Source organism: Tinamus guttatus, unplaced genomic scaffold (assembly GCF_059628265.1).
Source record: "Tinamus guttatus ecotype Peru unplaced genomic scaffold, ASM5962826v1 Tinamus_guttatus_pri_ptg000004l, whole genome shotgun sequence".
Lineage (NCBI taxonomy): Eukaryota > Metazoa > Chordata > Aves > Tinamiformes > Tinamidae > Tinamus > Tinamus guttatus.
Window position 1 is genome coordinate 8,503,829 of NW_028288538.1, and position 15,024 is coordinate 8,518,852.

The window sequence follows — 15,024 nt, forward strand, 5'->3', positions numbered from 1 at the left end:
GACATTGACTCCTTAAATGGTCTCGTCTTCCTTGGGTAGCTGGAAACTTGCTGGAAACAGTTCCCCCAGTACTGCATCCCATTGCTTTTGTTTATCTATCCTTGCTGACATTTTCTTCAATTAGGAAACAATAGCTCCGTTCCAATGTACTGAGCAGAATTACTGAAACTGAGTCACGTGGGATCGTGAGGGTGTGTTTTCAATTATTCACTCTGTCTTTTTTTGCCAGGCCTATGAAGAGGAACAGCCTTCTGCAGAAGTCAGGTTTGTCTGCCTCGCTGTTGTAAGTTCCTCCTTTTGAATTTTTATTTTACAGTAGGTGGAGAGTTTTTGCTTTTTTCTTTTTCTTTTTAACAGTAAATTCAGCTCTCCAAAAGTGCTTTGCTCTGTATTAGAAAACTTCCACATCTCTAGTTCTTATTGGTGGAAATTTTAGACTTCTGCAATAGTTCAGTGTAATAATATTGCTCAGGAATGAATCTGACAAAGATCACAAGATCTGGATTAAAAAGGGATGCAAGATATCATGCTGTTAGCACTCTGTAATATAAAGCTCATCTTGTTCTTGCAAGCAAAGAACAGATCTGACTCTCCTACTGTCTGTTTAACAGCACAATATTACCATTCAATCTGGGAGCTACATCAAATTATTTACATCTTGTAAATGCTCAGTTTAATATCCAACCAAAAATCTGAAGCAAATGGGCACAGCACAAATTATGCGTTTTGTTTGCAGAGGACAGATTGAGTTAGGGCTTTTTAAACTTAAAGCTGGAAAAATAAAGCTTGGGGGAAAAAAAAAGGAAAAGAGAAGGAACATTTGGTTTGCATTATAAACCACAGACAACTTGCATCAGGCGCGCTGGAGGTACAGGACTGGCGAGGGAAAATGACAAGTAGCGAGTGCACCGAGGAGAAAGATGAATGGCTTGGAGGATTGACTCTGAAGTAATTGTCCATGCCCACAATACCTTGAATTAAATTTAGTGGAAGATGGCAATGAATCATAAAACTTCTCTGGCATTTGTGATGCTATTTTCTGTGTAAAATAACATTTCAGGATATTTATATTGGAAAGCTTATGGACTGTTTTTTTGTTGCCTCCTGTATTTCTGTCACTTACGCAACGCTGAATCAGAAGTTCTGGAAAGGATACAGCTTTAGTTGAGACCTGGGCTGTGACCTAATACTTAGAGCAAGTATTTAACTGGAAGTCATCAGGTCTACTCAGTGTATTTTCAGCTCAGCCATTGCTTGCTTTGAGATACTAGGTAAGTCATTCAGGGTTAAACTTGAGTCTCTGAGAGGTAACTGAGCTCTGGGGATGGAGGGAAGCAGAAAGCAGCTGATGGAGCAGGGTAGAAAATGTGTTCTCTCTGCATAACGCAGAAGTTCTGGCACTGCAGGAAGGGCGGGATGGCAGGGTGCACTTAGAGCTGTGTTTCTTTCACTCTTTCAACAGGTGCTTCTATGCGTTTCCTGCATTCCAGATGCCTACCATTAGCTGGAGAGGCTCCTTTTGGAGCATTTAGTAATGATGGCAATGCTCCCTCTTAAGCTCAGCAGCTTCAGGTAGAGTGAGAAAGTGGTGCTGCATCTCTCTCTGTCCTTCATTCTATTATGCTAACCTCCAGAGGACTGTAGTTCAACCACTAAACTACCTATTCTGTTTATCCATGTGCTTAATGGCTCTATTTAATTCTCTTTCTTAGGGGAGATAAAAGTGCAGTTATTTTTGTACAACACTGAAATCCCTGAATGTAAAATGCTTTTTTTCTTATTTTCCCCCACGGGCGAGGTTGTTTAGGTCTGAATGTACAATTCAGGCTAATTTCTGACATTGCTACTGCCAATATCTAACAGAGATTTCCAGAACCACAGAAGAAGCAACAGTCCCCATGCAGACTTTCCAGTGATAGATATTGCACAGACCTGGGACACATTAGCTCTGCTGCTTCCTATCAAGATGCTGGGGGGAGGTACTTGCTCCATACTCCAATATAACAGCAAGGTGTGAAGTTCTCCTTGTCCTATCCATTATATTGCTTTTTCAAAAGCATTCTGTTCTAATAGGGCAGTTTTCATGTTTTCCTTCCTCTAAAATACCTTGACATGTACATGAAAATCAACATCAAGCTTTACAAGATTAACTTCTTAATGCACTGGGGGACTCTAATAAAGGACTTCCCAACTCAAAAACTGAAATTAGGTGGGTGCATAATAAAATATTCTTAAGTTTTGGGTTAACCAAAACACTTAAAATGATCCATTTTAACAAAACAGAAAAACCCCAAACTTTGAAAGCCCTAACATATTTGAAAGGATGAGTGTCAGTCAGCCTTTAACCAAAACAAAGCAAGCAACAGAAAAGCATATGACCAATTGCAGACTTAAGACTAAATTTCATCAGCAACTGCTCCTTATTTCATCTCTCAGAATTATTATTCTGATGTAATTCATAGCACTTTTCAACTCTACTTCAAAATAATTTACAGAGTAGAGGTTCTGAGAAGGAGCTTCTCAGTTGTGCAGAAATGGGGATTAATGCTAGAGAAATATGACCCAAAGTCAACCACAAAGTCCATGTGGTAAAGCCGAGCTCCATGTCATCCCTTTCACCATCCCCTCCCGCTTCCGTACTCTTACACGTAGGCTTAGATGTCCTTTCACTCAGTGCACACTCGGTGTCACATGAAGGCAGCATGGCTGCGCTGGTGGGCAGTCCTCCTTCGCTACCGCAGCTGCATTCGCCCATGGCTGCAAATCCCATTGCTATTCATAAGAAAAGAGGCTACTCAGAAAACCAAAAAAAAGGTAAGGGGAAAAAAAAAAAAAAAAGAGGGACATAGATCATGCAGTGTTGAGAACCCACAGTGACGGAGAGGAGACGCTCCCAAAGACACACAGGAGAAGAGCAGAGCACCCACCAGTTCTGCTGAACTTGACATGTTCTCGCAGAACTTTTAAATTTTAATTCTGCAATGGAATAGTGCTCTGCTGGGAAACCCAAGGAGTTCCAGTGCTCAGGACATGAGTTTGGGGAAGCGTTAGGGATTCTCTTGAGGAAGAGAAACACTAAAGAGCACTATTAGGACAGGTATGACAAAAAATAAGTTATCTTTGAACTTTTATAGGACTATCACCAAAAATGACTGCATAAATTAACATGCTTCTCCTTGGCAGATAAAGGGCCCTGTTTGCTCCACCTGAAAAAGCTATATGCAAAATCTTTATTTTACAAATCCAGACAAACTCAGATGCATGCTGAACTGTGCACTTCTCAAGGAATGCTATAAAGTCCTTTCAGAAAGGTACTCACTGCAAACCATTCATCATCTGTTTTTGTTTTTCTTTCAGAGTTTGGTTGATTTCTGTGGTTATCTGGGGGGAGGGAGGGGTGAGGGGGTGCATAGAGGGAGAGAAGAGAAAAATATAATCCTGAGGATTTATTATATGACAGATCTGGCTTAGTCAGGACTCACAAGCCTGTTGTGACTGTGAGAAGTGCTTAGAAAATCTGCCTTCTAACACTTTCATATCACTGGTGGTATTTTATATAAAAAGTGCACATACACCTACCTAATTCTGCATAGACACAGAAAAGAAGAAAATCCATAGCACACTGTAACCTTTATTTTTCCTCTCAGTGCTATACTCAAAAAATCTCTTTTCAAGTTACACTGGTTTCCAATCTGGTGTATAACACGTACAGGCTGCTGTGAATTTTACAAATCCTTCAGTTTCAATAAGATTTTTTTTTCCTAGAATGACAGCATATATTAAGTATTGTCCTACTGTAAGAAAATTCTGTAAGAGAATACAAAAGCTTCTGTAATGAAAATGATAATCAAAACTAAGTGAGAAAGTCAAAGCAATTCATTTAGCCTTCCTCCTGTTGATTTTTTTCTAGGAGTGACATATGTCTAACAAAATATTTCTATAAAGCTACTTGTTCTGAAAGAAAGTGGAAACATTTTTAATAAAGTTCCTCTGTTGTTTTAACATACTCACTACTCATTTTACAAAAGCTCTAACTTTTACCATATTTTTCTTGTATAGTCTTTCATTTTCTCTTAATTTGGTATGCTGAATCATATGCTAAAACAAACCATATCTTTAATGGACCACTTTTTTGATTGATATATTGGAGCTGTATTCTTTCATACAGTTCAATCCCTAATCAGATATTCACATCTAAAGTGCTTCAATGGATCTCTCTGTTGCTGTTAAATGCACAGTCTTAAGTGAGTTCTGGTCTGCAAAGGTAGGAGTTTTATAGCAGCCTGACATTCTCTACTCTCTCATGGCTAAGATCTGCTTTTGCTAAACCACTTACAAATCAGATGTGCCAGGCAAAGAACTTAACCTCAACAATTTGATTAATCTTGTTTGAATTATAGTGGTTTCATGAATCAAACTTCAGAAGGAGCCTCCTCTTTCCAAATAATGCTAGTAGGATAGAATAATGCTTTTAAGTTTCAATTTGCGAATTCAACATGCAAATTCAGCAGAAGCCAAAAGGAAGAAGCACAATGGAAGCATCAAAAACATTTATTAAAAGCACTCCATTGTGCTTGGGGAGCAGGGGAAAAGAATGAAAAGGTGAAGGAGAATTTAGTAGAGCACAGCACAGAAACAGAATTAGCAAGTCATGAGATATCACGTGGCTGTTAGTAGACTGAAAGGCTCTGTTGATTCGATTTATTCATTAGGGCTTTTCAGTAGCGTAGGTTATTAAGTGGGGGAAAGTGGGGTATATTACAACTCACTTTTTATATTTCCTTTCCTCGAGGATATTTAGCTCCAGAGAAGCAGAGAAAGTTATTGGAAGTATCATGCCACACAAATGGGAGAACGATAGGAAAAAGAGCAGCATCACCAGCTCTCTGAAGATGGATCGCAAAGGCAACGCTGGGAACAGGAAATCAAGAAAGTTTCGCTCTATTTCAAGATCACTTATACTTTGCAATGCCAAAAACAGTGATGATGGGTCAAGTCCAGATGAGAAATGCCCCGATTCCTTTGAGATTTCTACCAATTGGGGCCAAGAGGATTTTGACTGCTGTTCTAGAACGCAACTGCCATGCACATCAGAAACAGAAGACAGCCCACCTGATCCTCCACGCGTGATCACCAGCATGGTCCACTGCAAAGCTGCAGCAAATGAAAACTGCAACAACGTGAGAAGAAAGTTATTCGTCAAGGTAGGCAACTTGGTGTAGTTTACTGCTATATTTCCCATTACAGAAATTCCTAAATGGATTAATTCATATTTCTCAGGAGCACAGCATTCCACTGTTTTTGTCAGAGTTTATGAGCCTGCAGTGTTCCTGCTCTGTGTCAACAGCATACAAATGTATGAGGCTCCCTGCTGTGCTGTTGCACTCTACTGATTGATGCTGATGAAATCAGTGACTCCTAGGCCACTCTCGGTACATTCAGATCAGCACAGCTGCACTGGTTTCTACCTGCAATAGAGTTATTTGCCTCAAAATATAAAGCTGTCACTATACTATCATGCATTTTTGAGCAGTGGTACTGTGAGAGCTCAAAAGCTATGCAAGTATGAATTGTATTCATACTATGAAAGACATGAGATTCAGCAAAGTCTTTCTCTCTGATTCAGGAAGGAGGTGGTGGCAGCTCTACACCACCAGAGATGTCACTGTCTCTTGAGATGTGAGAGCAAAACCCTAACAGTCTCATATTACAACATTATTTTTTAATCAGGAAGGATTTTTTTTTCTCCTCCCGTAAAGCTCTGACCATATCCAGAATAAGCAATGTATTCTAGATGTCTGTAGAAGGTTCTTCTCAGTGAGATATCATAACTTTTCACTTTCTCTCTACCTGTTTTTGTGATGTGTTTACTTCACCCGAGAGGGGACATCACTGCAGGTATGATATGACTCTTAATATGCTCTATGTCCTTCTGGCACACAGGCTGCGTATACAACCAATAAAACAGTTCCTAGAGCAATAAACACATGGTCATTACTTACCAAATGGTGGCTTGTGTGGAGGAACTCACTCCTTCACATAAAACAGAATATGTAAAAAGAAATAAATTAAATTGTACATATCTTTGAAAGAAATTACCTAAAACCAGATCTTGTCAGTTAAAGATCCACTGGCAAAGTGGTGCTGAAAATCTGAATCTCCCCTTACTGCTTCAGTTTCTTGGTAATGACCACAGTATGCAGCCCAAAATTGCAAAGCCTGCAGCAAGACAGTGTTCTGGACATGAGGCAGGAGCACAGGAGCCAACTTTCTATTGCAATCTGACAGAAAACATAAACAGCTGAAACCAACCCAAGACCCAAAAAACACTCAGTCACCTGCAAAACCACACAGCCTCTTCCCCTTTGGAAACAGTCCATATGCATTCTTCTGACTTCCCTGCAAGAGCAGACTGGCCTCTCTGGAGTCTACCCTTTTCCTTTTTAAACACAGTTGAAGCGCTTAAATGCCTGTCAGCTGCCACAATCCACTTGCTTGCATAACTCCAAAATATTCTAATAACAGTTGCGATCCCAATCCATACAAAACTACTCAGCATCTTACTGCAGAAAGGAAGTTTAGATCATTTGCTTTAAGAGTTGGCAGGTAGCTCAAACTGGCATCTGGGGAATGGAGTACGTCTCACAACTGAGCAGTCAACTCTCACTGAAGCAGACTATAGAACTGCAGAGGGTATAAATCCTTTCCTGAGGCTGAAATGTCTCTCTCATGCAACAGGATGGGTCAGGAGACAGGGTGGATGTGGCCATAAACCAGCAACTCAAGCCCTTACAGCAGTGCTTGGATTGCTTCTTGGCATTGTAAATCCAGGACACATTAAATTTGCTCTCCAGAGCTCTGATAACAGCATGAACCCCTTCTGACACTACTTGCTAATCTTCCATACCTTCCAGAGTCACGGATCAGTGATACTAAAAGGTCTCATCTCAGCTAAGTAGGACAAATGTTGCTAAAAGCTAGAGTGACTTTACCCCATACCACTGTTGCTGAGCTTTGCCTTACATTATTAAAGGACTGATCGATCTCTCATAAGGCATGAGTCTGCCATAACAACCTTCCTGTGTACCAGAGCTTATTTGCAAAACCTCTTTGTATAAGAAAGAAGTCAACGAGCATTCTCCAAACCCGATTCTACCACATTCTCTTCATCTCTAGGTGCCACTTTGAAAATCCATGATGTGTGACTCCAAGTTGAAGGGCTCCTGTCTTTGAGAAAATTGGTTTTATTTTTCTGTGGTTTCACTGAGGATATTGCACTATTCTTCTCTGCAGATTTAACAGCTTTACTATGAGACAACAAAACATGTGGGCAGTACTGGATGATAGGAGTTCCGTTCATAATCATGTTTTCTGGACAAGTTTCTATGTGTCCTGAAAAACAGAGGCATTTGGAAAGGAAAGAAAACAAAAAATAAATGTCAGTGCTTTGTATCTAGTGTACCTGCTGCACCAACATAACGAGCAGTGTGGAAGATGGCTTTGCCTGCTTGTGTCACTAGGAAGCATGAGAAAAGACATGACTAGAAAATATCAACTCACATTCTTCAGAGAACAGCGATCTCCACCGGAGCCAAGTGCTGCTTTTGTGGTCTGTGGTTTCTCCTCACTGCACCACTGATACCCTGGAAAACATTAAGAATTACAGTCTAGAGGGGCTGGCAGGCAGGGTGAAAAACCATCTAGAAGAAACTGCAGCTGGGAAGGGCTGGCTTTTCATGCACATTGGATTCAGATTGATCTGACTGCATGTCTGCACACAGTTTTGAAATATCTCTATCCTCACTTTCCTTGGTCTCTGCCTGCCTGAAGCAGGAAAAAAGCAAAAGGTCATCCTCTTCCTCAGCCATTGCCAGAATGTATTTTTGTTAACTTGGCTTTGTGCAAGAGCCTGTTATCTGGCCCTTTGGTACTAGGACAAGTGTTATGGCAACAGACTGTAATGTCTCAAACATGAGCCCATGGGCAAAATGTGAAAAAAAAAAATTGCCAGAGGAGAGACTGCATTTATTTAGGCATTTGCACATTTGCCTGCCTTACCTTGCTTGCTCTCTCCCTCCGCATTCCCTGCCCTCTTGCTTTTGTGACAGCAGGCCCATGTGAATCTCCGAGCAAGCTGGGAAAGAGGTTTTTATATAAAAACAATGTGTGCTGCAAAATGTGGGCTGGAGCAAAGGTTCCCAGAAAAACATAACCAAAGCCCAGACGATGGGTAGAAAAGTCTGTAACATCTGTTGTGCTGTCTATCTAGGGCAGAACCTGAATCTCATGCCCTGCTTCTTGCATCATCCAAAGACTTTCTGCCTCCTATCATTTTATTAATTGCGAAGGAAATTTGCTGCTGGAAAAATTAATTATATCTACTATAATTATTTTGAAAGGGTCAAGGAATCAGCTGGGGGACATCAGAATCAGCAGAGTCATGTCAGTTAGTGCCAGAGAGACCCTAGTTCTTTTTTTGTTAGAACTGATACAGGAAAAAATGCTTAAAAGAAAATGCTTAAGAAAAAAGCTGTATTCTCTGAATCTTGGAAATCTGAGCCATTTCAAGTCAGGAGGATAGAAAAGCCAAATGTTTAAATTCACTATTGTACTGTTGTTAGATTTTTGATTTATTCTTTGCCTTTTTGAAAGCAACAGTCAATCAGCTTATTGTCATAAGCTTAGTTAACTGAGTCAAAGACCTTACTTGAACTAGCCTTGTATAACACTTCATTTCATTTCAGACAATCTAACTACTGTGTCTTACGTTAAGAGTGCACAAAAGTTTTTAAGTTTTCCACAGATGCCATGGTTACCCTTATTTCAAAACAACATCTGGAATGAGATGTTTTCAGACAGGACTCTGGGCTAGAAATGTGTAATGAGAACATAAAGGGAAAAGAAATATCTTAAATGGCAGACAGAAAAACAGCTCTGCATTGGGCATAAAAAAAAGAGGTGAGGGTGGGGAGCTGGTCTGAATATAGGGATTACTTTTCCAGAACGAAACACATGAAAAATTAATTTATTCTCACCTGCAACACAAATGTATTCAAGAGGGCTCTCGAGCTCCACCTTTGATTTTAATCTTCCAGCCAAGCAGAGCCAGTTTAAATACAGATGTTGCTTAGAATATACTCCTGCACACTTTTTTTATTTTACCTTCAGTTTGATGAGTATAATGCAAATACTATTTTCACCGGAGTCTTGAAGTATTGGGTTGCAAAGCCTCTTAAAAGCTAAGGAATTTTATTTGCTGGTAGCTAATATGCATTTAAACACACGTGCCAATAATGAGCAGGTAAGTCTGACCCAGAATCCATCCGCCCCCACACAAACCTTTACAGTCTTATTTTAACACATTTTCAGCATTTGCTAGGTTCAGAGCTATAAATCATCTTGCAAAACCAGCAAGATACATTAAAAGGGAGAAGGATGCAAAACAAATAATGTCTCTACTTTTGGAACCATGCAGTATTCCTATGCATAAAATAATAAGTGAAAAAGGAAATAACCCAGTGCAAACTGACTGCTGGCACATGAATTGGTCAAATGTTTATTTTTCTAAAGAACAGCTTTTATTAATTTTCTGCCATGTTGCAATAACTTGGATGTGAATACAGTGACATATATCCAGGACCCAAAAAAGTGCAGATACTGACAACATACAGGTATTTGCCACATGTCCTTCCAGCCTAATATATATATACATACGCTTTTAAGTAATTCACATAAATGAATCTCAAAAGTGAGTTGACTGAAACACATAGTTTACCTGAAATATAGTCCAACTTGGAAAAATAACAACAGATTTAAACTAAAATTGTATTTGTTCTCAAGATTTTTCTGTAACATACAATGAATTTAACTTCTACTTTCCTTCTGACTAAATAAATGGTTGCAATTGATAGCTCTTGGAAATAATATCTATATCTAATCCAAGCCCTTTCACATGTCTGTTCCAATACAACCTGGAATTTCCACCGGGCAGGTGTCCCATTGTACAAAACACGAGGTCCCCCCTAAGAACATGCTGGGGGCTCTATTCCTGCAAGGGGCAAAACCTCAGAGCCAAATCCACCTCTGAGACCTCCTGTGAAACTGAAGGGAGTTAAACAACTTTGGGACAATTAATAATAAAGACTTTTAAAAATACTATTAACAGAGAACACGCTCACTGTGAACAAGGTATTCCAAGGCCGTGACAGTGTTAAGAGCACAACAGTTAAAGGGTGTTAAGAGCATGACATTGCAGAAATACTTTGCCAACTAGCAGAAGTTTCCTACTTTTAATATCTTGCATTTTCATGTTTTAGAACAAGCATACTATGCTTTTGAAAACATTGCAAGTTTAACGGGTGTTTCATGTATGCATACCTGGCCCTTAATTTCTTAAGGTTGAATGAAACACAGGACCAGTGCAAATGAGCAGAAAAGGTGGCTCATGTTTTTTCTACCCAAGATCTGAAATTTTAAGCCATTAGAATTCTCATCTTTACTTTGATACCACACTGAAAACTATCAGATTAAGAAAAAAACAAACAAACAAAAAAAAAACATAATGTAATCCTGAGTTCAAGTATATGTATTTCCTGAGATATTTACCTTAGGTGAAAAGTAAATACAGGTGTTTCAAAACTAACTTTGGAGCTCAAAATGACTGGTTTAAAGTAGAATTTTGTCCATACTTGTACACTTACCTGCAACTTACTAGAAGCACTTTTCGCAGACAAAACAGGTTTCATAAAATTCATGCTCTTTATCAAGAACAGACAATCTGGAACAAAAGCAAACTCACAAACTTAGCAAGTCAAACAAGTATAGTATAGCCCCTATTGATTATCTATTGAATTCATCCTGCACTGAGCCTTGTACTCAACCTTAAATACTTCATTCAGTCACAGCCTTAGTTTTACTCTGGCAGGTCTCATAATGGGAACCAGGCTTCAAGAGTAAGCCAGCAAGATAATGATATCTATTGACATTGCTGTAAATACTAAATAGTGCTGTAAGTACTAGATTTGTATTTCCTATCAGGTAGGTATGATGTGATCCCTATTGATTTGTGGTGAAAAGTCACAATGGCTCTAACCTTCGATTCTGGAAGAACTCTACTTAGGACAGAAGTGGAAATCTAGTGATGGTGAAGGAGACAGTTACACAGCTTTCCCTGCCCTGTCAGAGGACAACAGGTTACTAGATATAGTTTATGTCATGCTGATAGGGGGTCCCTGGAGCTGTGCTAACGCTTGATCACTGGCTGTATCTTGTGAACAAGAGAGGACCCCTGACACTGAGCTGTCCTAATGTGCAAGATGCACATCAAGCTCTCAGAATGACCCTAGGTGCAGGATCAACTAGGGTCTTGACCACATACTGTGCTCATTTGCCCTGTTCACTTCTCTAAGGATGGAGAGGCTGGCGGTGGGCAATAGGGATGTTCAGCTGAGCACAGGATGAATGGATACTCAGACATACAGGACAAATTAAATAGAAACTGTGTGCTAGCTTTCCATCTCTCCATCTGTTTAGAATTCTGTTGTGCCCCAGTATTTGTGCTTCAGGGATATACTGCCTAGACATGTGTTGTCCTTTGTATGATTAGTAAATCCATCCTTTGCTTTACTTACTCATATGACGTAAGACTATTTATCTTTCTACAGCCATTTGTTAACAATTCATAACCATGTTACAAATGTGCTTGCAATTAGCCCTCCATATGTAACATACAGACTACTGCATCCTCAACCAGTCCAAAACGGACAAAGAATATTCCACTATTCCAGTAATCTTTGCTTCCTCTGCTCCACACTTAAAAAGTCAGCAGCTGGGGGCAGAGCTTTTAGTGCTTTGTATACACTTATTTCCATTCAGATCTCTCATGTTTTCTAAAGGACTTCCATTTTTTTGGTGTATGTTTGTTTTTTTCTCGCCATCTTTTGGCATAGGCAAAACGTATCCAACTACTATGAAAAGTCTATTATTTGTTCTCCTCCTCCCTGTGCAAAGGCACACACTATTCTAATTCTTCCCTCTTGTAGTCAGAAGCCACTGAAGTTCTAGAGAAAACAACTTTTGAAAAACACTGACTTTAAGATACCACTATTCTTTCAAAGCTGCACAGCATCTAGGGCCTGTTCATGTCCTACTTGGAGAGAACCTGGATCTAATAACTTTTTTTGCATTTCTCTTTTTTTTTTTTTTTTTTTTTTTTTAAAAAAAAGGGGTTAGGATAGTTGTAAATACCTTTTAGATCTTTCATACATCTTCTTTCATGCAATCTTTCTTCTTCCTCAATTAGGACAGCTGCATTTGCAGGCTGTGCACATCCGCAGGGAACTGCAACCCAGGAATGAAGCTCTCCAGGAGTCCAAACGCGACGTCTCCCCGCAAGGGGTTCACGGGCAGCCAGGAGACCGTGGGACGCACAGCAAACAGGTATGGTACACTGCAGGGAGCGCGCTCGCCAGGCTGACATTCCTCTGTACGGATTTTGCATGATAAACTTTGGGAGAAACTATGATTTGAAGCTCAGTTTCACAGAGGGGCAGTGATTTTATTTATTTATTTATTTATTTTTACAATACTTGGAGAGGGTCTAGCAAAATAAAACTGTGACCACAGAGGGATCTAATGCTCCTCTATTACAATAAGAAATAGCACTTGGAAGAATGGCGGCTTGTATATAACATCCAGCTTTCCAAAGGTCTCTTCCTACTTGCGCTATTCAAGGGCAGTGTAGGATGCCATTGGAAAACAACTGAATAGGAGTTAAACAGGTACTCTCTGCTCAACTCAAAAGGGCAAAATGTGATGGGGCTTGGGCTGGAGTTGAGTTCATATTCAAAGTCCACAAGTATCTGCCTACATACAAGTGGCCAGCACAAGTTTCCAGACAGGGGAAGAAATGGAGGCACAGAGAGGGACTATCTCACACTTGAAAGTAAAGCTGTCATTCCATATGATTCACAAATATACATTCCAGAAACGTACGTTGCATCCTCTAAGTGTCCCCTGCTTGAGCAGGGAGGTTGGACTAGATGACCTCTAGATGTTCCTTCCAATCTGAACCATTCTGTGATTCTGTGAGCTATTGGCTGTACAAGTAGCCTTATCCATTTGGCTCTGAGAACAGAAGGCAAAATGAGAACCCAGACAGCAAAGGCAGAGTGGTCAGAACCTAGGTAACAGTGCTCAAGGTCAGGAGAAAACAACCAGCCACATATCGTGGTATCCTGGGTGCCTGGAGCAGGGTTACTGCCATACAACAGGAACAGCACTTGCCTCAGCGTTATTCTGAGCTACACATGAAGGCTAAGGTTCACCTGGGTCTGCAGCCATGTGTGATAATGCAGCTCTTGATCTGCAAGATCGAGCAGAAGAAAGCAGAAACAACAGAAAGCTCAAGCAAGCAGTTGGGTGCACCAAGCATCAAAATGTCTACATCATGGCAGTACATTCAAGGCAAAGGGAGGCTTGCAGTTGATCCCCTCAGTTAGTAAGATATGGAGTGCAATAGTGATGTACTTTTCTATATCTGTAAAATGACGTGCACATAAATGTTATCTTTCCTTTTTTTTTAAGGGATGGTCATCAAAGCCCAAGGGATGAACTCTTAACACTAAATGGACAATCACTTAATAATCTGCCCAGCAGAGAAGCTGAATCTCTCTCTCAGTCAACGACACGTCTGGTGAACATAGTGATGGCTAGCAAAGTAAGCATGAAAGTTGTGGTCCACCCCACAACTCCGAGGTGATTTGACAGCAGCTGCTTGAAAGACAAGGGGAATTTGTACATCAGGCATTTGAAGAACATGATTTTGCTCTTCCTGACAAAACCTCAACCTCTTGCGGTTAGACTCCGGCAGACTTCAGCATAGCTTTTCCCCAAATAAATAGAGGCTATGGGGAGGCAAAGGCCCTGGGAAATCCTAGCAGGGGCTGTACAATGCCTTCTTTTAGAAACATAGGGCTTGCCAAAGTTAATTTTCCATGTAGAATTTGAGCAAAGGCAGAGGTAGATTAAGGCAAGACCTACAGATCTAGGAGCCAGAGAACAGGCTCTGCACTGAAGGAATTTTTTTTTTTAATCTAGGGTCTGTAGCTAGGAAAGTCCCATCGTGAATGTTACTGGAATCTGCCACAGATACAGGGGAAAGCATTAACAGATCTGCTGCTGACAGTAAGCAGCATTAACAGATCACGACCCCAGATTATCACCAATTCTTTCAGTGGAAAAACCCTTTTGATCTTCTTTCTTTCAGAGTCCATTTCATTGGATTAAACCTGTTTCATTTCAGTCTTCTTGTCCCCTCATCCACATCCCAAACTACTAGAGGCACCAAAGGCTTTTCACTTAAAAATTCTGGAGGAGACTCAAGGATGATTGAGGACAGCTTTAGTCTCCCACTATATGTATGCCACTACAAAGAGAATGGATTTCTGCCAGGGTTTGTTGCAGGTTTGCTACTTGGACATTGTAGGAAAAAGGCCACCTTCCACTTGTAATCTACAGCAGTCACACACAGACTGCTGCTATTATTCTAGGCTGAGAAAACACTCGGTGCTGAAGCTGCCACCAGCTGTGGTGAAGTTTCCCTCTCACTAAGACTGCAGTGCTGTGCACTGTCTCGCCTGATGTCTGCTGGTTTTGCCAATATTTTTGTTTATTTTCCCTCCTTTAAGAATCTAAGAGGCCAGAGAGAAACTATATTAAGCTGTTGTGGTTTAATACCACCCAAGAGACAGCCAGGTGAGTTGTGCGTTTAAACACAAGCCTGCATCAAAGTGATTAAGAGCTAATAGCATAGGTTTTTCAAGCAAGCTGGCTTGTTACAGCAACACTGCAAAATCAGCTTCAGAATGCTTTTGAAGGATTTTTTTTTTTTTTTTGCATTTCTTATTCTGAAAAGTTCTCCAGGGAAAGGGATGGGGAAGTCTTAGGATTTTGTTACTTGGCAATGCCACCACCTGCTGCTGAAGAAGAAAATTACCATGCCTTAGCTCTTGATAAGGTATTGTC

At 40.3% G+C, this 15,024-nt stretch overlaps 1 protein-coding gene across 4 annotated transcripts in view; it reads left to right on the forward strand.

Moving 5' to 3' along the window:
• The first annotated feature begins 233 nt into the window (after positions 1-233).
• The window catches only part of IL16 (interleukin 16), a 33,722-nt gene continuing 18,931 nt past the window's right edge, over positions 234-15,024 (forward strand). For 2 of the 4 annotated variants that reach the window (XM_088539814.1, XM_088539820.1), the window contains exons 1-4: positions 234-283; positions 4,793-5,204; positions 12,302-12,438; positions 13,585-13,717. In XM_088539814.1, the coding sequence (XP_088395940.1) occupies positions 234-283; positions 4,793-5,204; positions 12,302-12,438; positions 13,585-13,717 (732 nt within the window). Of the gene's footprint in view, positions 284-4,792; positions 5,205-12,301; positions 12,439-13,584; positions 13,718-15,024 lie in introns of those variants that run through there. The other 2 variants (XM_088539827.1, XM_088539834.1) reach the window with 2 other exon arrangements.